At 40.2% G+C, this 27987-nt stretch overlaps 1 protein-coding gene across 4 annotated transcripts; it reads right to left on the minus strand.

Moving 5' to 3' along the window:
* Positions 1-37: 37 nt before the first annotated feature.
* Positions 38-27839, minus strand: Sec22c (SEC22 homolog C, vesicle trafficking protein). 4 transcript variants are annotated; one of them, XM_046437611.2, is made up of 8 exons: positions 27298-27437; positions 25420-25552; positions 16448-16656; positions 12891-13054; positions 10862-11041; positions 8226-8344; positions 6809-6874; positions 38-4857 (listed from the first exon to the last, which is right to left on the minus strand). In XM_046437611.2, the coding sequence occupies exons 3-8, from the start codon at positions 16627-16629 to the stop codon at positions 4657-4659; spliced, it is 912 nt and encodes a 303-aa protein (XP_046293567.1). In that variant the 5' UTR covers positions 16630-16656; positions 25420-25552; positions 27298-27437; the 3' UTR covers positions 38-4656. The 4 variants fall into 4 exon arrangements, with proteins under 4 accessions (XP_046293567.1, XP_046293568.1, XP_046293566.1 ...); XM_046437612.2 differs by lacking the exons at positions 25420-25552; positions 27298-27437 and adding an exon at positions 27636-27839; XM_046437610.2 differs by lacking the exon at positions 25420-25552 and having other exon boundaries at positions 27298-27448.
* Positions 27840-27987: the final 148 nt, after the last annotated feature.

Raw genomic sequence — 27987 nt, forward strand, 5'->3', positions numbered from 1 at the left:
CCAAATTGTTCATACAGTACAAACACAAACACACACATTAATAAACACCTTAGATTTATTCTCCCACTTCTGAAGCCACCTCATTTAATTTATATATACATAGTATATAAATGGCTATACAACATTCTGTATGCACACTGACACGAGTTTAGGTTTTATCACTATGTGAAAGTTTGTTAAAATGTACCCATGATGTACTCAAAATAGATCTTTGCTGTTACATGAAAACAGTAAGAAGCTTGTATGACAAGGACAGCAAATACTGGAAATGAGTATGTAAGATAAATGGTTTTCCCCTGGCTAGATCAGCCTCAATTTTTTATGCTCTTAGTAGAAAATTCCATTAAATAAAATTGAATCCTGGGGGTTAAGTCATATTAATAATTCATTAGCTAATACTTCTGAAGCAATCCCAGAATTATACAAATGTAAGGGCTAAAGGTCATATGTACCACATACAAGTTAAAGGAACAGAATGGGTTTGATAATTTTACCCTAAAATAAAAGGCGCTTGTGAGACAAAGCTCTGACATCAGTACACATGGGCAGATGTTTCCATATCCAACCATTCCCAGATTTTAACAACAAGCCCCTTTCCACACGTTCCCTGCTAATGAGGTTTCCCCAGCAACAGAAGTTTGATATCACTGTTCCCAGATAGGAGAATTAAAGGTCTGCTAATTTGAGTTGGTGATAGACACTGAGGTTTGGTCCAACCAACAGAATGGGCCTCCTTAGATCCTGGAGTAAACCCAATGCCAATGCTACCAGGAGCTCTGTGCCTAGGAAGCAGGAGGTCCAAGGGAAGAGAGGCCACTACCTTTATGGAATGAAAGAATGAGGTCCTTTGCACTGCAGTCTCATAAAAGGCCTTTTTGCAAAGGTCAGAAGACACGGCTGTGCCAAGCTGCCTAATGCACCCAGAGCCTACAGGACCAGGTTGACTCAAAGACCTCCTCCTCCTGCACATGAACAATGTATCACCCAGTATTACCCTCCACTACCACTGCTGATTCTCACAGCAGCATACAGGATTGAAGATTGATGTTTTCATCATTTCCCAGAAGAGAAAACTGAGGCCAGACAGGCAGGGACTTCCACTGTGATGTAGGACTGAGTGGAAGAAACAAGCCAATCTCAAGGTCATCTGGTCAGCTGATCAATGCACACCTTCCAACGCCTCATCCCTTGAGGGCATGTCCACATACTCTTCCTCCACCATTATTATTAGCAGTCAGGGTACACAGGCAGAGCTCCCCATACCTGTGTAGAATTCTGCCTGGGATTCTGGGATATAAGCAATGAATGAGCAGGGTTTGCTGGGCACATCTGATTGCAGTAATCACTCCCATCCCTATCCTCACTTGTGCTAGACTGTGCATATAGCAGATTCTCTGAGAGCCACTGTCCTGCATGTTACTAGCAGTCAACTCCTAGTTAAGGAGCAGTAAATGGCATCCCTTGATAAGGTGCAACATGCACCCGCTGCATGCCAAGGGGTGGCTGTTATCTTCCAGCAGACAATAGAGCCCTCAGTTCAGCTCCCCTAACCCCCCTGTCCCAAACAGCCAGCCATTTGTGGCCTGTTAGCCATCATCTTTGACTCTGAGCAGGGCTGACCACCAAAGTACTAATCCTCCTTGAGGCCTGACTCTCAGGCAGGCTAAGAGGGCCAGCCTCAATGCAGTCTGTTCTCATTCTAAAGTCCCTCTGCCTACCCTCTCAATCACAATTCAGTGGCTTTCCTGTCTCTTTAGAGACTCTGGTTCTACCTCTATCCCTAGGTCTGGAGTGTAGTAGGCAGAGATGGAAAAAGGCAGGGGAGTTGGAGAATCAGAGCACCTAAGAAAGAACAGAGGAGCTAAGGGGTAAGGCCTACTGAAATGACTAACTGCTTTCATTTTGGCACTCCTCCAGAAACCCTTTCCCCCATCCCTTAAGGAACTTGAAAATGTTGGGCTATGTTCCCCAGGGCATGTCAACAGAGTTCACAGATAATGGGTGCACTCCTAAGAGGCAAAATCAGGTGTCTATGGTCACACTGCTAGCACTGAGAGGGAACGCCACCCCAAATGGGCCCCAGTTGTCTCCACCAGCACAATAAGGCCACCGCAGGAAGAGTAAAACAGAATCTTCTGTATCCTGCCTAACAGCACTGAGCCACACTCCTGCCCTGGTGCTACAGAGAGATATAACACTCTCTGAAGCTCAAGCTCTCACAGCATCTGATCTCAGAAGACACCATTAAGGTTTTGTTTTCAGTACTGCTTCCTTTGTCGCTAGATCTGGCCCCACGAGATGGTTAGGCAAGTAGCATCAAATACTGGGACAGTGAAGGTGCCAGAACAGCAATGGGTCCATGGTGGACTAAAGAAAACTCCTGGGACGTGGAACCAGCTTTCTGTCATCAGCATCACACAAAGGGCTACAAATCTCCAAGTCTGAGCTAAGTCAACCCCAATCCTGGGATTTCCCTTGGAGGAAATCACCAGACTTCTTTCCTGTCATTAGTCTCTCCCTCCAGCAGGTTGAGGTATCTTTTAGCGGGATTTCAGTTAAACAATGTTCTTGTGGTCATTATTTACACTGTTCTTCTAGTACACCTTTTTCCTTATGTTTGAAAAAATAAATCTCAAACCCCGACTAGATGTTACCTGATTAAGACCACATTCAATCAAGTATAGATAATATCTCCACTGGTGCACAGGTGGGTGGGCGCAGAGCTTCACCAACAAGGGTTCATCTTCAGGGACTGCTTCTTTATTGCTTGTTAAATGGGCATCACAGTCTCAGACCCCAAAACACATGGGGTGCAGGCCACACAGCAACACCAACATCAAACTGGCTCAAAAACAATATATTTTAAAGCTGTTTCTTATCAAATTTTAAAGCTTTTTTTGTGCGTGTGCTTTAATTTAAAAGGATTCTTCTCTCCTCTGGACTTCCCATTCTATCTTAACTGCCTCTTCAAAATTATCTCCCAGGAAAACTGAAAACTTATCTGTCAGGTATGTAGAAATTTTGAAGATGCAAAGTCAATGGAGATATAACCTTGAAGTTTATGTCTGAGGATGCTGCCCATATACTTTTCATATCCAGATATTTTGTAGTTGGTTAAAAATAGAAAATTCTATTATAAGAAAATAAAGTTTCTATGGCAACATTTTCCCAATCCAGTTCAGCGTCATATAAACTTGTGTTTCTTAAAATGATACCAAGGTAGCTCAATAACAATACCAATAATAACCAAATCTGAATTCTCTAAAACTACATTCTTGCTTCCCCACCAACTCAATCACTCTCACAATGGTTTTCTACTTTAAAAATTATCAAAATAGAATTTTAGCTTATCAAGTTACATAATTCAACCCAAAGTATTCCATGCAATTGTGGTTGAGTTATTCAGATTCCAGACTTCTACCAAAACAACCAAAGAGCAAACTCCCAAATGACCTCCTGGGCCATTTGAGCCTGACAACCCAGGCTGAAATTTCTGGAGACTTGAAGGATGGATCTCATTCTGAGCCATACTTAGGAAAATGATGACCAATCAATTTTTTTGACAATGAAATAAACTTTCCAGACCATGTATCAGTTATAGCTTAATAAAGTTTAAAAAGTTAACATTACTATTAATAAAAAAAATGAGGTTCTTGATCTAAGTAAGATTATCAGGAAAGATGTAGAGGAGTAATTAACTTGGGGGCCTTTGGGAAGAGGCACACTGGATCACATAGTCATCACCATTAAAATGACAGGCATTCAGCTGCTATTTCAAAGGCTGATGCCAGGAGTTTCTGCCAACTGGGGCTGAGAAGTATGTGAATCCACACCATCTGCCTACTCCACTTTGTGGTCAATTATCAGGCATCCAGAAATTCTCAGGTCTGCTCATGCTTATAAGCTTATGATTCAACAGTATTGATTAATCAATTAATTTTTAAAATATTCTGATATACCCTGCAAATAAATATACAACATTTCTGTACCCACAGTCCCACCACCATAAAAGGTTATCTATAAATTAAGTGACCTCAGATTTCTTAACCATTTTCTTGGCTTACTTTTGTCTTCACCCTAAATGAAGTTCAGTTTATATCCAAAATATATTTAAATATTTCAATGGCATATCAAACCTAAGTTATCAAAAATGTAAACAAAATTTACCTAGTTTATATCCATGAACTATATGTTTAAGTTTTTAATTCACCCTGTACTGACCCTCTGTAAAAAACTAACCAAGTCACATTTACACTATTTACGTTTTAAAGTAGTTGCTTGGAGACAAGTGCCAATTACTAAAACTAGTATTATTGAATTTAGTAGTTTATTGTATCATTTAATTTAAAAGACCAAAATGTTTCCATTCTGATCTTCCAATAATTCTCCTTCTGAGTAAGCCCTCGGATTCTGCTGTCCTAAGTAAACATGCTCAACTAGAGGTTCTGCAATGATGCTCAGCACACAACCAAGACGAGGTGGGTATTGAGTGACCTCATGATTTCCACAGCACCTGTTAGAAATCCCCAATCTCGGTTTTTCAGTCCAGTTTAGTTGAAAGGAACGTTAAGCATGGAAACTTGAGGTGAACTTGGAGAAGCAAGAAGGGAAACACAGATTGACTCTCCAAAGAAAATCAAAGGATCCATGGTGTCCTCACACTCCACAGTCAGACTGCTTTTCCTGAAGCTGTCTTGTCAGTATCTGGTATGAAGATAGAAAAGCCACTCCTATGTGGAAAAGGATCTGCCAGAGGTTCCTCAGCCCATGCAGGTACACATTACCCAGGCAAATAAAGAGCAGCATCAGCACCACCTTCATAGTCCTGGCTGGACTGTAGAACAGGTACAAATAACACTGAAACGAGACCACACAACACAACCAATCAGAGATAATCAAACAGCCACAAGATTAGGTGCAAGAGTCACCTCCTGCAGGTGCCACCAACAGCATCATTTCACATGCATTCACTAATTAAATTATATTCACTACAGTGAAGCTTGAACTTCCTGGTTAGGCTGCTGCTGATCTTTGGATGAAAGACAGGATTTGAAAAAGAGGAAAGTGAAACAGACGTTGACAGCAGGAATGCTGGAAAGAAGCTGAAGACATAAAAGATGGTATCCAGGCTGTGGGCTGCAGAGGAGAGGGAGAGGGTTGTGGGGAGTGGGCAGATAGCCAGGGTCTCCCAGCAGGACTGACTAGCCTCCGAGGGAAGTTTTTCTTCAGGGAGCCATGACAGGCAAGCAAGCCGGTGAAAGTCATGATTTTACTATTTTGGTTTCTCCTGAGTCACAACTCAGTTCCCTTGGGCACATTTTTTTAATCACATCTTCAAAAGCATCTCTGAGTCAGAGAAAGTTCTCCCAAAAGAGAGAGTAACGTATTTCATGTAGGGTGACCTCACAGAAAAGGGGCTATTCTTATTCTGCAAAAGCTGGAAAGAGTTTTTTTGTTCTTTTTTTAAGAAAAATAAAGCATATTCTCAGATCATGAAGCAATCAACAGGGCTTAAGCTACAGCAGGGGAGAGAGAGAGAGAGATCCAGGATAGGAGCACAGCTGAAGGAATGAAGGTGGAACTGTAAGGTCCCTGCAGCCCTGAAATGCCAGCTCTAGAAAACTGTTGCTGGCTATACCCAAGGTTTTAGAGACCAGATTCCTAAAAAGTGAGTGCATTTTTAATCTAGGGTTGAAAGCTTCTTTTGGCACAATCAAGTAATTCTTGAGAAAAAAAAAAAAACATTCTAAGATGTGCCCTGAGAACAGACACTTTTTCCCCCCGCGGGGGTAGAGGGGTACCAAGGACTGAACTCAGGGTCACTAAACCACTGAGCCACATCCCCAGCCATTTTTTGTCTTTTATTTGGAGACAGGGTCTCATTGAGTTGCTTAGTGCCTCGCTTTTGCTGAGGCTGGCTTTGAACTTGGGACCCTCCTGCCTCAGCCTCCAAAGCCACTGGGATTACAGGCATACACCACCGTGCCCAGCCAGAAATTTTAATTAAAAAACAAAACAAAAGCAAAAAAAAAAGCTTAAGAATGTAAAGAAAGTATTAAAATTTTATCAAGAATGGAGAATTTGAGTTGGGTTTTTGCTAGAATTAACTCTGTCTACAAGGAATGCAAAAGCTCCTTATCATGCTACCCCTTTTAAGTACTCAGCTGGTATGAAAATAACTAAATAATAATCCAAGCCCTTTAGTTAATGTACTAATTTTCCTAGGGATAGATTTGAGTCAGAAGGTATTACTATTAAAGAACCTGTAATTTTTTTGTTTTTTACCTAGTCGTAAGTTTAAAAACCACATCTTCAGGGCCAGGGTTGTAGCTCAATGGTAGAGCAATTGCCTAGCATGTGTGAGGCACTGGGCTCAATTCTCAGCACTGCATATAAATAAATAAATTAATAAAAGGTCCATCAACAACTTAAAAAAATCAAAACAAAACACATCTTTCTGCTCCTTATACAGAAGGATATTTCTGCACTTGAATTGTCCCAAGAATAAACACAGGGTAACATCCTGCCTTACCCTGCAACCTCATCCCTCCCTTCTAGAGAATCAAACCCAAATTCCTAGTTCCTATTCCGCTGTTTTCAGTGGCCCTGTTGCCTTGGACAAGTGGCTTTCCCTTTCTGAGCATAAAGTTCCTCCTCTAAAATGAGAGAATTAGGCAGGATGGGCCACAGATCCTTTCACTTAGTACGGTCCAGGATTTGAACCAAGGCCTTGGTAGAACAAAAGCAGGATCTAAAACTTGCCAATAATTCCAGAACAACCAAATAAGGCCATCAACACTTCACCCACCTGGAAAATACAGGCTACGAAAGGAATAAGAAAAGCCAGAATGTTTCCAATTTCCTCACGGGCAACCTAAAATAAGTACAAGAAACATAAGGAAAGAATATTTAGATGAAACACTATAACCCAGAGCATTTTAACCCTCATTCAGTGTGGTATGGCTGACAGCACAATGAGACCTAAGTCCCTCTTATATACCAGATCAGGGGCTGGCATGCAACTATTTTCAATGAACTAGATAAACCATGTGCCCTCCTGTCCCCACAGATCTAAGTCCTCAACCTGTAATGAGCCCACAATCACTCCACCTCTCAAAATCCTACTTTTTGTCAATACCACAATTTCTCTAATTCCTCCCAGCCCCAGCCATTGCCACGTCCTCAGTGCTGTCACCACACTACGCTTTGTACCACAAGAGTCCTCAGGGACAAGGTCTTAACCATCTTATTGGCATCTCTTCTAGTTTTACAAACAGTTGGCAAATATCTGATTATTAATAATCAAACAATTAAGAGTGGAAACCACACCAAACACTGGTCAAAGATGAGATGTGTTATCAAGCAAATACCACTCTGGTAACAGGCCTGCTGCCACTCTCCACACTCTCCTCAGTCTCTGAGGTCCAACATCCACTGCACTTTAGACTATGGCCTCCACATATGAAGGTATCAGCATTATAGCTCTATCTTTTAAAACAATATCTATTTGCTTATACTAATAGTGATTCTGTTCCTTTAAAAAGTATTTGAAATTCTTCAAAATCCAAAAACATATTTTAAAAAGCAATGAGCTGGATATGATGGTGCACACCTGTAATTCCAGCTACTTGGGAGGCTGAGGCAGGAGGATCAAAAGTCTGAAGCCAGACTGGGCAACTCAGTTAGACTCTATTTCAAAATAAAATAAAAATGGCTGGAGATGTAGCTCAGTGTTTGGGCACTTGCCTAGCATGCACCAGGCCCTGGGTTCAATCCCCAGTGACAAAACAAAGAACAATGAAACAGAAAGTTGCTTTGAGATGAGCAGGCCAACAAAGAACTCTATCCTATCCTAGTGATACAGGTCTTTACAAATCAGACTGTAGGACAACCTTTTCCCAGGGCAAAAAGAGACTTAACCTTAAAGTCTGAATCAGATGTTTGCCATAGGTGAATAATCTATGCCCTGGAAAGACACCTGTATTCCCAAGGAAAACAAGGTAGTCCAATATCCTTGAATTGAGTTGTCCATTTTATACTAATATCCCAGCAGGCAATTTCCATGTATGTTCAACTTACTACAAAGTATAGAATTTTTAAATTTTCATTTGAATTTTAAAAATTTTAAACCTCAGTGCATAATAACTTTATAAATAAAATATATCCTAGTTTCTTCTTAGATGTGTCCTTCAATTTAAACTGTTAAAAAAAAAAAAAGAGGTTACCTGTAAAGAATGTTCTGCGAGATGAACACCACGAATGAGGTTCAGAGCAGCGCACATGATGTTGAGGACGAGGGAGAGAATCCCCAGGGCCGTCACTGGCTCCATTCGGAAATTAGGAGCTTCACAATGAAAAGAAAAAATAAGTGTCTATAGAGAAAATAACATCTATATGAAAGAAAGACAAGCAAAGCCATTAACTAGACCTCCACTAATGATAGGTTTATGATGTTAAACACAAAATTACAAACATGCTAATTTTAAAAGCAGCAGAAGTTAGAAGAAAAAAGGCAAGAAATGAAGGACAGAATGGACCTGGAAATCTGAGGTGAGTATCTTCCAGAAATAAGCCCTTTTATAGGCAAGTGCAGGTTTTCAAGTGCCTATTTCCTTTCTATTTAGAGCAGTGGTTCTCAAACGGAGTGATTTGCTGCCCAGAGGATATTTGATAATGTCTGGAAACATTTTCTATTGGCATCCAGCGGGCAGAGGCCAGGAATGCTTCTAAACAACCTAAAATGCACAGGTTAGCCCCCAACAGTAAAGAACGGACTGGTACAAACATGTCAATCGACCATAGATAGAGAAACTATGATTTTAAACAACTTCTGCTATAAGAGAGGACCATGGCTTTGTTTGTATTGGGTGTCAAATTCTGATAGATTTTTTTTTTTTTTGGTGGGGGTGTGTACCGGGGATTGAACTCAGGGGCACTCAACCACTAAGCTACATCCCCAGTCCTATTTTGTATTTTATTTAGAGACAGGGTCTCATTGAGTTGCTTAGCACCTCGCTGTTGCTAAGGCTGGCTTTTTATTAGATGCCTCAACCCCCAGCTTGTAAAATGTTCCACTCTTTTTATAAAGACAATATTCAGGGTAATGTGTGCATCTAAAGAGACTGATGACAAATAAATGTGGTTTTAATTCTAAAATAATAGGGAAGAGGAGGGAAACATTGATTATTTAGGCTATAAGCTGTTTCTGGAATTGTAATTAGAACAAATATTCCATTTTCTCCTGAAAGATAACTGTTGAAGTGGATTCTGGTTCACACAATTAAATGGTGTCCCACCCATTCTCTTGCTATGCTCTTCTAAAATCATCCTTTCTTGTCCTTACATTTCTCACACTCGTGTGCATGTGTGTGCTCATGAGCATGTACACACACAACCACACCCACACACACTCTCATACCCCTGGCCACAACACAACTTATGCCTATTGTTAGTGTGTTAGAGTTTTCACTCAGTAATTCAAAGTTCCTATTAGAACAGAACATGCTACCTGTAAAGATCTAGCCTCAGGACAATAAGATGAGTCAAACCACAGTAAAAATGTCCTAGAAAGAAGGCAAGCTGACACTTTCTGGATTTGCTCCTCTTATCTAAGTGTTTAAAAAACAAAACATATATTATAAAGTTATCCCTGTGTTTAGGGAGAAACTTGGGATTCAATTACCCAGTCTTCTTTCTACAAAAGTTAAATGTTCTCCCAATACAAATTAGAACAACTTACTGATTGGCATGAGAGCCAATCTAAGAACTTACTGGTTGAAACATATTAAACCAAAACACAATGTTAAGCCAAAAACATGAACATTTTTTTTTTTTTTTTAACATGAACATTTTTAATACACCACTTTTTAAATTTAAGCAATGAGTTTAGTACAAAATAGTTAAAAACGAAATAATTAGACTGTTACAGTATAGACAGCTCTATCTCTCAGGGGATTCAGCTCTTACACCATTATGGAATTCTTAGAATACCTTAGTAAATATCTACTTTAAATATTAGTTTAACTTTATGTGATTACAAAACTAGGAATGCAAAAAATCATGCTTCATTATGTGCTAAGTGGCTAATGGTGTTAATTCCAAAGTTACAAAGTACTGGGCCACTGTGATCATGTCATTAACATCACATTCTTCAGATGAGGACTGTGAAATCCACTGGGACAAAGGGAGCTCTCCAGGTCTCATGGAGAGCCAGACAGCAACAGCACTAGGAGCCTTGGCACCTATCAAAACACTCATTCCCACAGCCCTCTCTCCAAGAAGGTACACAGGGATTCTCAGTGGAGATTTGCAACATTTCATTAAGTGATGAGGTAAAAATATGTATAAATCCGTGCTGGGATTGTGGCTCAGCAGTTGAGCACTCCCCTAGCATGGGCGGGGCCTGAGTTCGATCCTTAGCACCACATAAAAATAAAAGTATTGTGTTGTGTCCATTTACACTTAAAAAAAAAATATTAAAAAAAAAAAAAAAAATATATATATATATATATATATATATATATATATATCCATATGATTCAATGAGTAGCTTCTAGTGAAAGAGAAGGTATATCATTTGCAAAATTTAAACTTACAGATTTCACCCTAATTAAGAAAACAACCTCCCAAGTCACTCTTCTCAACTCTTGAATTTCATCAAAAGAAAGCATCCTCTCAAAGCTACCCACTATCAGAACTGTCAAGGTCTATATAATGAACACCTGGAAACAGAATCAGTCTGATTTCTTCCCAACATATATCCTCCCATCTCAAGTATACATTTCTAATATTTAAAAAATCTATTTGAAATACATAGAATCACTTCATATTCATCAATATCAGAGAAAATCAGGCCACTTACCAGGCTCCGAGTGCATTGGTATGTGACCGTTCATCATCCCATTTGCCACATCTGTGTCCTCCAAAGTAAGAACTACTGGAGGCTGGAACTCCAGCTCCTCCTGAATTTTCTCCAAGCTGCTCTTTATCTGAGAGGAACTTACATAGTTAAAATGCCACTTCATTTTCTGAATGACGCTGTCTGGAAAAAGAGAGCAACCCAAGTTGAGCATTCTCATAAGAATGGATGTTTAGTAATATTTGAACAAAGTTCACATTTCTAAGCAAGCTAGTAAGTCAGGCAGATTCTGAAGAGTTAAGTTATATATGCATCAAGGTCAAATGATTATTAAATATCAACATAAGTCTGATCAATCTCTTCAAAGTAGAATGATTAAAAAGTGATTACAGAGAAGGCAATAATGCATCACAGGACAAAAGTGACAAGGGTGTCAGGTGGAAAGGGGCTGGAGTCTTAGAAAGTACAATCTTAGGTGATTCACACAACATCTCTACCCTTGAAAATGGGGCCAGTTTTTCCTAACTTGATTATCTCAAAAAAAGCTTGTTTGAAAGTACAAGTGAAAATGAATATGTTGTGCAAACTAGGATTACATATTTGAAAGTGATTGATTTTAATTCTTTTACATTACTCTATCACCGAGTCTTAACAAGTTTTTGAAGTGAAACTTGCTATGTATTGGCAAAACAAAATAATGTACAATTCTAATATCAATGAGCTTTGACTCTTTCCACTCCCATTCAATAGTGAGCAAATGTGGTGCCAAGGAAGGGGCTCCTATCAGATCAAGCACACTGCTTTGGAAGAAGGGCACATGCAGAGATGAGGGAAGAGAAGAACCCAACTCCACTCCACTCCAAATCAGCGGAGAGCCAAAGGCTTGCTGCAGCTGTGATCTGCGTTGGGAATAGTGTGTTCTCTTCAAAAGGAAAAGTGGGACTGAAAGCCTCAAGAAAGAGCAAGAACCAGAGCTCTCCACCTATCACGGGTCTACCAGAGTGGGTCTGGCATACTAGGAAGCTCCCCAGTTCCTTCAAGTGACACCAAAAGAGGGCGCTGGTTCCATTTCTAAAAAGCCAGCAGGCAACAAGAGGGAATGTGAGGCTATCACAATAGCAGCCGGAAAGCCCAACTGGCAACATTTCCAGGTGCTGTCCCCTGCCTGACCACGAGTATCAGATGCTGCCAGCTTCTTGTTCAAGAACATCACAGGGACCCAGAATATTCCCCAACCCCAAGAGCTCAAAATGAGACACACGGACAAAAACCAAGCACCCTCTATGATTATCATGTTGTAGTCCAAAGCCCCTGAGCCTCCACAGGACCTTTCTAGCAGAGCCTAGAAAAGAAGTATCCTTTCCAGAGCAGGGCTTCTCAAAGTTAAGAGAGGAGGACCATATTTTTCTTCCAAATGTTACAGACTGATACTTTTTGATAAAATACCATTTTTAAAATCACAGGAATGTCAAATTACAGTAAGTTTCTGAATACTTTTTCTCATTTTCTGTGCTTACATCATGAAAGAAGAACACTCTGAGTAGTACTGCTCTAGTGTAGGGGTTGGCGAAACTTTCTTCAAGCACCCAACAGTATTTTAGGCTGGGGGGCTCTGTGGTCTCTGTCAGGACAACTCAGTGGTGCTGTGTGGGGCAAAAGACAACTGCCAAAGACAACTCATAAAAGAATGAACATGACTGTGTCCCACTTTACTTGCAAAAATAGGCAGCTGGCTTCTGGGCCACAGTTTGATGATCCCAGCTTCAGAGGCCTGTGGTGAATAACCTACATAGGTTTCACCCTTCCTCGACCTCCCCCGGCTCCCAAGACATGAAAAGCCAGAGTATTAAACCTGAAGGCCTTCTAGTCCATTTTAATGGCTGTGAAATCTCATGATGTGAGGCTCTTTTTCAGAGCCAGGTGCTTGTGCCTCTCAGGGCTTTTCTATATGATCAAAGCTAAACCTCAACTGTAAGTTCTACACATCAAATGCCACAGGAGAGAACAGTAAACATGAAAGAGGGTTACAAACCAAACTCGAGAAAAGCGTACGGCCTGGAGGCGAGGCCAATGCAGGTGGTGTCATAGGAAGCTGTGAATTCCCACCACAGGGTCTCCAGGAAGCAGAAGGCCATGGCTGCTGGATACTGGCGGGAGCAGATAGCCATGCAGGCTACGTCCCCAGAAGAAGAAAAACTGAAATAAAAGGGCAACATCTGCATAACCAGGAAATAGACTCATGGTTCTCATAGCATACCCACATACAACCTTCTCTCACCTCTACCCTTGCTTGGCCTCCAACAGTCTTATAGCTGCCTGTGGCATACATATTATCTCTTCAGCCAGACCAGTTTCTAAGATTGTTTTTCTTAAGACTTCCTTTAAAATGTCTAACAGTATTAGTCACCAACACTGTGTGATTATTCACTTATGCATGCATGAGGGATGCATTTTCTATTAGGGAGAATTAGCCTCCAACTTCTCTACACTGAGAATAATGTTTTCCTACTTTAATCTACCTCAACACATCTTCTAATGTTAAATCACTTTGGCTCCTGGAAATAAATCCTTGTTGTGCATTTCTACATATTCATTATTAATCACATGCTAGATTTAGTCTGATAATGTTTTATTTAGGATTTTTGTGTCTATGTAAAATTAGACTGATCTACAATTTTCCTTCCTATGCTGACTTCATCTGGTTGTGGTATTAGAGTTATTCTGGACTCAAAAAAAAAAAAAAAATCCATTCCTTCTTTTTATACTCCTTTTTAGACTGCCATGCTATTATTTCACTTTTGGGGTTGAAAGGGTCTAGTTCACCTATATGGGATGTCTACTAGCTGTCGCTCATGATGGAATATCTCCTTGGAGATTATCATTTTTGCTCAAAGTTCTCCACTGTGGGGCTTGTCATTTTCTGCCTTTTGTAACTACAAGTCTCTATGTAAGACCTCAACTTAAAGAAAAGGATGACTCTCCTTTTGTCAGAAGGAATTCTCCAGAAGGGGCCTAACCTCTTTAGGACAGAGGTGTTTCTACATGAAAAAGGACCCCTATTGTGGGTTGAATGTGTTCCCCAAAAAGATACCTTGAAATCCTAACTCCCAATGAATGTGATTTTTATCTGGAAACAGCATCTTTGCAGATGTAATCAGGATAAAATGAGGTTATACTAGATTAGGGTAGGCCCCCATCCAATGATTGGCACTCTTACAGAAGGAAAGTGGGGAGGCCATGTGACCATGCAGACAGACAATGAAATAATAATGTATCTGTAAGCCAAGGAAACCAGGGATTGCCAGCAACCGTCAAAAGATAGCAGAGGTATGGGAAGGAGTCTTAAAGCCTTACAGAGGGAGCAGGCCCTGAGATACCTGGATTTCAGATTTTTGGCCTTCCGAACTATAAGCGATTCTGTTTTTTGCTATTTGAAGCCAGTGTGTGTTAATTTGTTGTGGCAGCCCTAAGAAATTAATATGACCCTTCAACTGTAAAAAACTATGATACTGGGCTGGGATTGGTAGCTCAGTGGTAGAACATTTGCCTCACACACATGAGGCCCTAGGTTCGATCCTCAACACCACATTAAATAAATAAATAAATATAAAGATATTGTGTCCAGGGCTGGGGTTGTGGCTCAGTGGTAAAGTGCTTGCCTAACACATGTGAGGCACTGGATTCAATTCTCAGCACCGCATGTAAATAAATAAATTAAATAAACAACTAAAAATATTTTTCAAAAAGACATTGTGTCCATCTATAACTAAAAAATATATTTAAAAAAAAAAGCTATGATACTGCTCACCTGTAAGATAAGAAAGTCTTAGCTCTGGGAAAATAATGGTGAATATTCAATTCAAAATACAAATGAGTAGAATGTTTTATATTCCTTTTCCAAAAAACTACTGAGGTACCCAAGATTTCATTCTGAAACTGTAGGCGTCTTTTTACTGAGAAATATAACCTTCAACAGAGAAAAGGTGTCCTATCTGAGGCACAGCACACATTAGCTCATCACAGCCTCATGAAGAAGGGCCAGTCAAGGAAGGCAGGTGCTTTCAGGCAAGCAGAGAAAGGAGCTGCAAATGTGGGCACATGCAGCTCAGCTTTTTGTGCCTGAGCACTCAGAGTCCACACCACAAAGTGACAGCTGTAGGTGCTGGCCATCTGACACTGCCGATAGGACACAGACCTTCTTACCTGATACCATCACTTAGCCTGGACGGTCCCTTTTGTTTTTATGATTCTAAATCTGAATTACCCTAAAAGGACTCCATATTATCAGATCAACTAAAAATCTATGATTCAAGAAAAGCAAAATGGACTTGGTAAAAGAAGACTAAATACTACAAAACATAGATGTAGTGTCTATAACTATCTATAAAATTTTGATATTTTAAAACCTGTCTTGCCCCTGATTCCTCCACAAAATAGTTGGCTTCTTGCTCTGAGTCCTAGAATAAAATGTGAGAAGCTGACCTCAGTGCCTGAACAGCCTGCATTCAAATCTTAGCTCCACCGCTTGCTAACAGTACAGCTTTGGTTAAGTGGCTTAACCTCAATTTCCTCTTCTGTGTAATACTGCTGCTTGCCTCATAAGCCACAGGAAGCACAGGAACAGTGCCTGGCATATGGAAAGCACTCCACACAATTACCTGTTATAGGATTATTATGACCACCTGAGTCCTACTTCCACTGGGATTTTTTCCACTGTATTCTGTTCAGTCATATATTTCTCTTCTTCCTTCATTAGACTGTAAGTTGTTTGAAAACAAGAGACCTACTCACTAATTTTTCACTCCATGGATCCTGTCACATAATAAAAATTAAAATGTGAAAAAAAATTTATTTAATATATTTTTTTTAGTTGTAGATGAGCACAATATCTTTAGTTCATTTATTTATTTTATTTGGTACTGAGGATCGAACACAGTGCCTCATACTTGCTAGGCAAGCACTCTACCACTGAGCCACAATCCCAGCCCAAAATACAAGAATTTTAAAGTAAAAAAATTAAAACGAGGGGCTGGGGCTGTGGCTCAGAGATAAAAGTGCTCGCCTACCATGTGTGAGACACTGGGTTCAATCCTCAGCACTACATAAAAATAAAATGAAGATATTATGTCCACCTGTAACTAAAAAATAAATATTAAAAAAATTAAAGTGAAAAAAAATAGCTCTTGAAGATAATAGCTATTAAGTATTTTAATTTCCTTGGCTTTCTCTAACATTTTTCATCTATCATCTCCTCTTCCTCCTTATCCTTTTCCTACCCTGAATCTAAGTACAGGGGGAACAAAAAACAACTAACAACCTAAAGCCAGAAAAACTGGCTGAACTCAGGTCTTCCAATGCTTGTGAGCACTCCATTGACAGAAGCCAGCAGTTGGAACAGCAATGCTTGAGGCCCTGAGGACACCCAAACCGTTCTTAATTCCATTGTTGTAAACATACAACCTAAGACCACTGTCTGACACCATATCTACTCTTAACACACACGGTGATCAGCATAATGTGACTTCAATGTGTGGAAAAAAGTAATCTAAATTCTGCTGCTGTTCTGAAAAAGCGAATATGTTCACTTACTGTATACAAAAGTCACAGCTTTCTGCAGAGCCTCGACCTGGATACTGGGCCAGTCGCAAAGCTAAAGTCTTGAGACGTCTCCTGCATTCCAGAAAATCTTGGGTGTGGTAAAAGTCAGTAGAGGCTGAGAGGGGCAGTCCATCCCTCACCCGTACCACACTGGCAAAAAAGATCATGGACATGGTCCGCAAGAGAAGTCATGAGGACACCTGAGGGAAGCAAGGTCATCCTGTTAGTGCCAGAGATGGCACCCACCCTCCAAACATGAACTCCATGTTGTTTCACCCTCAGCCCCACTATAACTGCAAATGTTGCTTTTATTATTATTACTCTGCCCTCTACAGCTATGTGGATCCCAATTTTCCTGTCTCTTCTTCATTTGTAATCCTTCTTTTCCTTCCAATTAATGAATATCTCCCTTTCCAGCATTAAACCAACTGGCATGATGGGTAATGGGATAGAGAAGCAAGGGGGCAGTGATACACTGTCCATTTGTCTCATTTCCACACGCCTCCCCTTGGTGAATAAACATGTGAAAAGCCCCAGGAGTGGCAGCAGTTGACAGTAGGACACAGTGCCAGACAGACCTACAGAGACAGGAAGTACCTGAAGAGGTGGGGATAGAAGCCTAATGATCTGCACAACTCAGGTCACCCAGGGTGGTGGGGGCTAAGCAGTGTAGTTACCACATCCTCACCTAAAGGAGATGGAGGAAAGTGGAGAGATTCTGAGCATTTAACCTAACGCTGGTGACAAAGAGAGCAGAAGGCAAAAATGGGACTGAGCAAGCATGTCCTCCTGAATTTCTGCAAATGTCTGATACAGAGCCAGTCTTCAAAATGATGACTGAGTCCCTACAGATGGCTAAAGGAGGAAGTCATTTAACAAATTATATTATAGTAAAACACTAAATATTTAGCTATGATATAGAACACATTAAGAAACAAAATAAAATGGATCTAAGCCCTCACAGTGCCTTTGGCAAATTAGAAAAAGGTGCCTCTCAGGGTGGAAACAGGCCCACACCAGGTCAGCTGGCAGAGTCTGACTGGGTTGAAGCCCCACCTGTCAACTCCACTGGATGCTCTTACACGGCATAACCTACACTTTTCTTTGGGTGGCAGCCCTGCAGCAGGATTAGTGAGGCAGCCAGTATAACTTTAATGTGTCTGTCCAAGTGTGCACATATCCTTTTTCACAGATCCTGTTTATCAGGTCTTCTACTTGATAGGATGTTAATAGGTATACTGGTGAACTTGTCTTCCAAAGAACTCAAGTGATGCAACCTGACTTGGCATCTCAATTCTTCCTCTTCTCAAATATAGGAGCCCCCAGCATGTACACCACCCCTCACCTCTGCTCCTCTTCACAGTCTACACCTGGGTCTATGATGTCACTTTTTTCATTTCCTCATATCCAAATCCACATCAAGGGTTGTCTCGATTCACCCACTACATAAAACCTCCCCAGACGTGTCCAACTGGAAGCCCTCTCTCCCTCTTGTAAGAATCTAAAGACACTACTTCTCTGTTGTACTAATTTAGCATTTCCACCACCTAAGAGTGAGTTCTAAGAACAAAGATCACATCTGCAATGGAGGAATGAATGAATGATTATTCCATTGTACACATGAGAAGCTGCAGTGATAACACTGTCCATTTGTCCTCTTTCTGCATACCTCCCCTTGGGGAGTAAAACTGTGAAAAGCCCCAGGAAAAAATACATCCCTGTGCAAAAGCTACTGAGTTTCCAGCAGGCCCAGGCCAACTGCCAGAAGGTTCAATGGGCTTTAACCCTTGCTTGACCAATGCTGAGACCTCTAGTACCAGAGAGAAAAGGAAGGCACAGGAGTATGAAAGTTAACTGTGCTATCTGCTATACTTTCATGAATGTTCAAAATATTAATTTAACAATTTTAAAAGAATGATATGGCATGAAGTCCTAAGAGAGTTAGGCAGAGACTACAAGATCAATTTAAACCAAGGGTTTATAACTCCAGTAAGACCCTTAAACCATGATATAAAGACACTCAGAAGAAGAAGAAAAAAAGATAATTAATGATATACCAAAAGTCAGAACAGGACAGAAACACCCTACAGCAAAATAAGAAAGGTCCTTTTGGGAGACAGAGTAAACTGTATACTCTTGTAAAGGAAAGCAAGTGTGCATTTATTCCAACTGTTAACCCCCAAACAAGCTCTGTAGTGCTGTCTTTCATGGAGTATCTACCACATGGCAAATGTTGTGTTAAACCAGTAAGAAGAAAAAGGTTGCATTTCTGAGTGCTAGTAATCCCAAGAATCACTTCTATTCCTCACTAAACGATCCAAGTTCCTTTCAGGTACTCTGTTTTGTTGGAAGCCATTTATGAGTTATCATGAGACAGGCTATAATCAAGTAAGAGATGATGATTATGAAAAAACAAAGGGAAGTTCTGCTTCTGGAAAGAGAGGTAGAAGAATTTTCCAACTCTTCCCAAGAGATACAATTTACAAACCCTGAGTATTATATATGTAATAAATATGCAGATTCTGAAAGGTAGAGAGGAGATGACAGCCTGGTTTGGACCTTGGGCCTTGAGGAATGTGAGTTTGGTGGGTTTTCTTTTGGCATCACACATCCCAGGCTTGGTGTGGGAGAAACTAGCAACCAGAAACAACAATGGGCAGAGATATCCACCACTACCCCCCAAAAAAGACATCACAACAACAAACCTCAAAAAGGTACAGTTTATCAAATCTGAAAATTTTAAGATAAACAACCCTCTATTCTAGTCCAACACCACAGGGTTGGGGGGGGGGGTGGACTGCACTCTGCCAGGTATGGTGGTACACACCCCGTAATCCCAGCGGGAGCTTAGGAAGCTGAGGCAGGAGGATCACAAGTTCAAAGCCAACCTCAGCAACTTAGTGAGGGCCTGACTAAAAATAAAATACAGAAAAGGCTGGGGATGTGGCTCCATGGTTCAATACCCGGTACTAAAAAAAGAAAACCTACAAAAACAAAAAACTACACTTACCACAGGCCCACCAACAAAGGCCCAGTGAAGAGCCTATTTACCCACTTTCGCCTTGCAGTAACAAGGTGGCCCACCCTCTACCTCCCACCCTGTGGAGTAGTGAGACAGGACGCCCAGTGGGGAGCTACAGGGCAGTAATGCGCCATCCCCTCCCCCTGCATTATTAAAGCAATAAACTGCCCATCTCTGCCTAGCAATAAGCAACCCCTTTCCCCTAGGTATCAATAAAGGTCATGCAAGGAACCTGGAATTTCACCATTGCCAGAGTGGTGTCAACAAAGGTTAATTTAAAACACATATTAATTATAAATTAAAGGGATTCACTGTGATGTTTTCACACATGTGTATATTATGCATTGGTCATGTCCATCCAGCCTTCTGCACCCTCTCTCCCCCCAGCTCTCTCCCTTGTGAAAGTCTGATACTTGTTTTTCTGAATCTGGTTTATTTTGCTTAACACCATATCCTCCAGCTCCATCCACTTTCCTGCAAATGACAGAATTTCATTATTCTTTGTGGCTGAATAATAATCCATTATACATAAATCTTTTTTATTTATCCATTCTTCTGTTGATGGGCTCCTGGGCTGATTCTATAACTCAGCTCTTGTGAACAGTGCTATAATAAACAGGTATGCAGGTAACTCTTTTATAAACTGACTTCATTTTCTTCAGACATAAACTCAGGAATGGAATATCTGGATCATATGGTAGTTTTTAGTTTCTTGAGGAATCCCCACACTGTTTTCCATAGTAACTATACGAATTTACATTCAAACCAACAGTACATACCAGTTCCTCTTTCTCTATAACCTCCACCTGACTAGCATTTGCTTTTTGGTTTTTTTAATAATAGCCACTCTAACTAGGGTGAGATGGAATCTAATTGTAGTTTTGATTTGCATTGCCCAAATGTATTAAGATATCAAACATTTTTATATTTTTCAGCTATCTGCATTTCTTCTTTTGAGACATGTCTGTTCAAATCTTTTCCCCATTTTTTATTGGATTACCTCTTTTGATGTTAAGTTTTCTGAGTTATTTACATATCCTGGATATTAATTCTCTGTCAGATAAATAGCTGGCAATGATTTTCTCCCAATCTCTAAGTTATTGCTTCACTCCTACCTTTGTGTGAAGAAGCTTTTTAGTTTGATATAAGCCCATTTGTTTTATGCTTTTGCTTCCTTGCTTTTGGATTCCTGTCCAGGAAATTGTTGCCTGTGCCAATATCTTGAAGTGTTTCCTCTGTTTCCTTTTAGTGGCTTCAGATCTTACAATAAGGTCTTTGATCCAATTTGAGTTCACTTTTGTGCAGGGTTAGATTGGGGCCTAATTTCAATCTTCTAAATGTGAATACCCAATTTTTCCAAGCACCATTTGTTAAAGAGGCTGTCCTTTCTCCAATGCATATTTTTGACACCTTTGTCAAAAACCAGTTGGCTGAAAATGCATGAATTTTTCTGGATCCTCTATTCTGTTGCACTGGTCTCTATCTGTCTTTATGCCAATACCATCCTCTTTTTGTTACTGTGGCTCCATAGTATGTCTTGATATCAAGTACTGTGATGCTGCCAGCATTGTTCTTTTTGCTTGGGATTGCTGTTGGGTCTTTTTATGCTTCCATACAAACTTTAGGGTTGTTTATTCTAGTTCTGTAAAGAATGTCATTGGTATTTTGATGGGAGTTACACTAAATCTTTAGATCACTTTTAGTATGGGCATTTTAATAATATTAATTCTCCCAATCCATGAACATGTAGGTCTTTCCACATTTTTTTACATTTCATATGATCCAGATCTCATAAAATAATATCTGAACTGTCCAAATTACAACAGAAAATCACTGGTCAGTGCATGCCTGTAATCCCAGCAGATCAGGAGGCCTAGGCAGAAGGATCGCAAGTTCAAAGCCAGCCTCAGCAAAAGTGAGGCACTAAGTGAGACTTTGTCTATAATAAAATACAAACTAGGGCTAGGGATGTGGCTCAGTGGTTAAGCATCTCTGGGTTTAATCTCTGGTACCAAAATAAATACATAGACAGATAAATAAATAAAACACTATAAATATTTAAAAGTTTTAGTCTATAATATATTTGAATTATCCACAGGAAGGCAAATAGAGGATAGAGAAACAATAAACAACAAAAACCAGATCAGAAAACAAAAATAAAAGGGCGGACTCTGATACATTTCTGATTACACTGAATGTACATGATCTAAATACACAATTAAAGAGAGACTGCAGAGTAGATATATATTACCCAATTTTATAATATCTGTATGAAATTAACTTCAAATATTAATAATATAGGCAGGTTGAAAGTAAATAGATAGAAAAATATAGCATGCAATAATCAAAATAAAGCAAGGGGTAGGGATATAGCTCAGTAGTAGAGAGCATGCCTGGCATTCCCAAGGCTCTGGGCTCAATCCCTAGCACCACAAATAAATACGTTTTTAAGAATAAAGTGAGATCCTGATGCAATGGTGCCCACCTGTAATCCCAGTGACTTGGAAGCCTAAGTCAGGAGAATCACAAGTTCAAGGCCTGCCTGGGCAACTTGACAAAACTATCTCAAAATAAAAAAGGGCTAGGATGTAGCTCAGTGGTAAGGTACCCCTGAGTTCACTCCCCAGTATAATAATAATAAATAATAATAATAATAACAACAACAATAACAACAGTAATAATAATGCAAGAGTTATATTACTATCAGACTTCAGAGCAAAGATAATTTCCAGGGAAAAACAGTAATATTACATAATAATAAAAGGATAAACCCATGAAAAAGACACAATAGTCCTAACCACGTATGCACCAAACAACAGAGATGCATATAGGTGAAGTAAAAACCGACAAAGTAAAATGAAAATTAGACAAATCCAGAGTTACAGTTAGAGACTTCAACACCTTTCCCCCCAAAATAAAACTAAGCCGAAAATCAGCAAAGATACAGAACTCAACAACATTATCAACCAAAGGATATAATCAACATTTATAAAATACTCCCTCCAACAACAGCAGAATTACCTGTAAGCACCCACAGAGACCATATCCTGGGATGTAAAATAAACCTTAATAAATTTCAAAGAATTCATATGGAGTGTGTCCTACGACCACAGTGTTTTCCAAGAAATTAACAATGGAAAGGGAATGAAAATCTCCAAATGCCTGAAAACTAAACACACATATAATATAGGGATCAAAAAGAAAGTCTCAAGGAAATTTGTAAAAATACAATGATGCTAGGTATGGTGGCACACTCCTGTAATAACCGCTACTCAAGAGCCTGAGGCAGGAGCATTGTGAATTCCAGACCAGCTTTGATTTAGTGACACTATGTTTCAAAATAAAAAATAAAAAGGTCTATAGTATAACTCAGTGGTTGAGTGTCTATTTTAGTCAGCTTTTTCCCTGCTGTGACTAAAAGACCTGACGAGAACAATTTAAGAAGGAAAAGTTTATTTGGGGGCTCACAGTTTCAGAGGTCTTAGTCCACAGACAGCCAGCCCCATTCCTCAGGGCTCAAGGTGAGGCAGAACATCATGGCGGAACAGTGTGGTGAAGGGAAGTGACCCAGGACATGGCCAAGAAGCAGAGAGAGACTCCATTCACCAGATACAAATTATATACCCCAAATGCATGCTGCCAAAGCATATCTCCTCCAGTCATATCCTATCAGCCTATAAATACTACTCAGTTAATTTCAATCAGGGGATTAGTTCACTGATTGGGTCAAGACTCTCATAATTCAATTATTTCATGATGTTCTTGCCTTGTCTCACACATGAGATAAGGGGACACCTAATATCCAAACCATAACAGTGTCCCTTGGTTCAATTCCCAGTACTCCCCCCTTTTATAAAGCTGGATAATAATGGAAATATATCAAATTTTGTGGTTCACAGCTAAAGCAATACTGAGAGAAGAATCTACAGTACTAAATGCTTATAACAGAAAAAAAAAGTCTCAAAACAATAGGTTAAGCTCACATGTCAAGAAATTAGAAAACAAATCTAAAGCAGGAAGAAGGAAGGAAACAATAGAGATGAAAATGAAAACAGAAAAACAGAGAAAATCCATGAAACAAAAAGCTGACCCTTTGGAAAGATCAATAAAATTAACAAACCTCTACCAAAACTGACAACAAGAAAATAAGAAAAACCAAATTATCAACGTCAGGAATAAAATAAGGGATGTCACTACAATTCCACTTCTGGCATTTATCCCAGAGAAATAAAAACTTATGTCCCCTACATAAAAACCTGAGCATAACTGCTCATTACAGCTTTATTTGTAGCAATCAAAAACTGAAATTGAACAAAATGCCCTACAAATTGTGAATGGTTAAATCATAGTACATTCATACCATGAAAAATGCTATGCAGCAATAAAAGAGAATTAATTTTTGATACAACTAGAATGGATCTCAAGAGCATTGTGCTGATTGAAAAAGGTCAACATCAAAGATGACATAGTACATGAATCCTTTTATGTAACATTCTAAAAATGACAGAATCATGGATGGAGAACAGGATGGTGAGGAGGATGGGAATGAGCGTGACTATGATGGGATGGCAAAAGGATAATCTTTGTGATGACAGAATAATTTGGTATCTGGATTGTGGTGGTGATTACGGGCATTAATATATAATAAGATGGCATAGTGTGATATATATACTTTATACTGAAGTCAATTTCTTGGAGTTGATGGTGTACTATAGTTATATAAAATGTACCCAATGTGGGAAATTAGGTGAAGGGTCTGGGGGACCTCTCTGCACTATCTTTGTAACTTCCTGTGATTATAATTATTTTAAAATAAAAGTTGAGGACTGGGGATGTGGCTCAGTGGTAGAGCTCTTGCCTGACAAGCATGAGGCCCTACATTTGATCCCCAGCAACACAAAAAGTAAATAAGTTAATAAATAAATAAAAGTTAAAAAACAGAATTAACTTAAGGTCCTTCATGTGCCACTCAAATAATGCTCATACTTCATTTTTGTTTATATATCATTTTAAAATATTTCCACCAATATCATAATTGTCTTAACCACTAATTCACTGTAGTTCTGATTGTGAATGGATATTGAAGGGTGTGCTTTATAATGAACAGCTCTAAGACTATAGGACATTTTCAAACTGGAAGATAATATAATATCAGTACTTGATATTATAAAATAAAGCTGCTTGAAGATAATTAGTACTGAATTTAAAACAGGAAAGCAATGGTATGAATCTGGAAAATCAGGTCACAATTATAGAAAGAATAGTATAAATTCTGTAAGGACAAAACAACTAAGCAAATGAGTGAATGAGAAGGCTGTCTAATTTTTGTTCACTGATACAAGAAATGTAGGTGTGCACATCCCTTGCCATAATTCTGAACTATATTTTGAACACTTTCCCACAATAAATCTTCTACTTAGAAAACAAGAAAGGTTTATACAGGGGCTGGGGATGTGGCTCAAGCGGTAGCGCGGTCGCCTGGCATGTGTGCGGCCCGGGTTCGATCCTCAGCACCACATACAAACAAAGATGTTGTGTCTGCCGAAAACTAAAAAATAAATATTAAAAAAAAAAAAAAAAAAAAAAAAAAGGTTTATACAGATGGAATTCTGTTTAGGTAGAAATGTGAAGTAGTAATCAAATACACAGCATCCATATGTGTTTTTCCATATTACTAGGTTTTGTATTTTAATCTGCCTCTAGCATTTTCTCTACCACTTCCAATCATCTATTCATAGATTATCCCTATTGTACCAGTAAGAACTTTATGCCACTCTTGTTCCTGTTATTCCCACTCCTTTTTTTGCCCTAAAATCCTGCCCCTAAATCCCTACCACATACAGGGAGAGGGGCTGTGAGAGATGACTGGGCACTGCAAAATAGAAATTTAAACTAGAAAAATAAGTTTAATTTGGCACACAAATTTGTTAAAATTATTTACCATAAGGTGTATCTCCCACTCTTCAAATATATCATATAGAAGACAAAACTTCAACTGTGTCACCCCCAAATGGATTCTCCTATAGCCACAGGACTGGGATACTGGTCACCTAATTTGTAGATCCTCTGGGTAACTTGGAGATGGGATGGAGAGGAAAATATAGGTCAGTTATGATACTTATTAAGAACTTAGAAGAGTATGAAACTGAACTTGATAGGAATTAATATTATAGTCATCCTTCTGTATCCATGGGTACCAATTCAGCAGATCAACCAACCTCAGATGCAAAATATTATGAAAAACTGCATGTATACTAAACATTTACAGACTTTTCTTCCTGTCATTATTCCCTAAATGGTACTATATAACATAGTGTTTTACTATTTTATGTAAGAAATCTAGAGATGATTTTGAAGTATACAGGACAATGTGTATAAATTGTACACACTGTATATGCCATTTTATATAAGGGTATTGAGCACAATCCTCTGAGGATACTGAGGTACAACTGCATATGCCAGGCACTGTGCTAGGAACTTTTTTATATTGATAATATTATTAACTGCTCATAACTATCTATGATACAGGCATAAACTATACTGGACATGTGGGAAAACTCAGCTCTCAGGCTTAAGAGGTAGAACTAGGATTCAAACTCAAACTTGCCTCATATGATCTTTCCATCACATCCTGCCTCTCTAAATCCAATTTAGCTACTCCATTTCAGCTACTCCGTTTCTCTAAATAATTCTTTCTCCTAGAGCATCAAAACACACACACACACACACACACACACACACACACACCTCAACAACAACAATCAGTGATACTTGTTGGCAGGAAAGGAGCCTAAAATTACACTTATTAAGAACTGCCCTTACCCACTAGATTCCCTTAGTCAGTATTCTTCTGACCATTAGTCATCTTTTGGATACAGCTGATCTCTAAATTCCTTCTAGGACTAAAAAACAATGGGACCTCAAGACGTCCTCTATGTCGTAAATACAATTAAATTAGATGTTTTACAACATTGTTTACAAATATTTTCCTGAGGAAACTACTGCCAGTTTAATTTTATTTAGCGATGTTAAACCACTTCCAACTGTTTTCATTTTATTTTACTAAAATTTTCTTTAATAGAATCAATTCTTTGCAAAACTTAAGATTCTATTGTGTGCATATAAGAATATGTAACACATCCCATCAGTATGCACAACTATAACGCACCAATAAAAAAAATTAAGATTTACCCTATCCATTGTTCTAAATTGTGATTTTTTTTCCCCTGATAATGTCACAAATTTCACCCATTAGTTTCACCATCGGGGATATTCCTTCGTGGCTTTGATTTCTCCAAACCTAATGCTTCTCTGGAACGCTCTAATGTTCTGGCTCTGGAGGTCTAAGTAATGGACACAAAACCTGAAATGAAACATCCTACACCTGATGTTCCGAAAAGTTGGTCCAGGGTATTCAGCATTTGGTAGTGCAACTCTAAAGACACGCTAAGGGGAAGTCTGCTATTCGAGTAGCCAACAGTCTGGGCATAAGCTTTGTGGATACTTAAGGAAACAATCGTCTCCTCCCTCTCCTAGGATACTCCTCCCACTGAGGGCAGGGCTGGGCGCGCATCTGTCAGTCGAAGACACCCTCAGGCGAGCGCCAGGATTTGTACGGGGTCCAGAGATCCGCTGGCGGGAGAAAGGGGACCAAGGACTCGGGAAACCCCAAGGGCCCCACGGAGCCCTACGGATCTAGCCAGAGAGAGGGCGGGGCGAGCCCGGGCCGCCTCCACCTCCAGGCCCGCCCTGCGCCACACCCGACCCCGCCTGTTTTCGGCTAACGGACCTCGCGCCCGCCTCCGCCGGCGGCCCTCACCTCGCCCCGACGGCGGCCTTCAGAAGTCGGCGCCCACCACAGTTTGGCCGCGCCGCCCGCCGCCTCCTCGGCAACCTTAGCCCATCGGGAGGACCCGGCGCAGGACACCGGTGGCCCGGGCGCAGGTAGGCAGTGGTGCGCACGCGCCATCCACGAGTTCCCATTCGCTACTGCTAGGCGACACCCGCACCCAAACAGACCAATCCTGGCGCGCCTTCACTGCCCAGTCCCTGCAGAGTCCGGAATTGAACCGTTCTTAAAGGGCTGAGACCCAAATGCTGAGGGGGCGTGACTGGAGCGAGCGTTTCCCAACTCTCTTCCCATCTCCTGACTCTCACCCTCGCGGGTTTGAGGTCCAAATCTCGCCTCTGAAGGTGCGAGGAGGCTTCGTGGTCTAAGCTCGAATTCTGCCGGGTAGCGGACAAGACCGACGTCTGGAGGCTGGAAGGCTCTGCCTGACTGAGCGACTCTCCCGGGCGTGGGTTATGCGGTCTGCGCGGCTGGGCCGGAGGCCCGAGATAGGCAAACCGAAGAACACGGCCCACTGCCAGCCTGGAGGAGGTGCCAAAGTCCGACCCCTGAGCGGCACACCCCAGATGGGGGCGGAGACACCCGTGGATGACTAGATAGGTGAGTGCACAAAACAATTAAAACCTGCATATATACAAATTACTCAGCTGACAGGAGCAG

Source organism: Marmota monax, unplaced genomic scaffold (genome assembly GCF_021218885.2).
Source record: "Marmota monax isolate L192 unplaced genomic scaffold, Marmota_monax_Labrador192_F-V1.1 WCK01_AAM20220418_F8-fsc00021, whole genome shotgun sequence".
Taxonomy (NCBI): Eukaryota; Metazoa; Chordata; class Mammalia; order Rodentia; family Sciuridae; genus Marmota; species Marmota monax.

Coding starts and splice junctions, on each gene's coding strand:
- Sec22c (XM_046437612.2), bottom strand. CDS start 16,629: ATGTCCATGATCTTTTTTGCCAGTGTGGTACGGGTGAGGGATGGACTG. Junction 13,055..16,447: donor AGCTGTGACTTTTGTATACA/GTAAGTGAACAT, acceptor CTTTTATTTCAG/TTTTTCTTCTTCTGGGGACG. Junction 8,345..10,861: donor ACCAATGCACTCGGAGCCTG/GTAAGTGGCCTG, acceptor TTCATTGTGAAG/CTCCTAATTTCCGAATGGAG.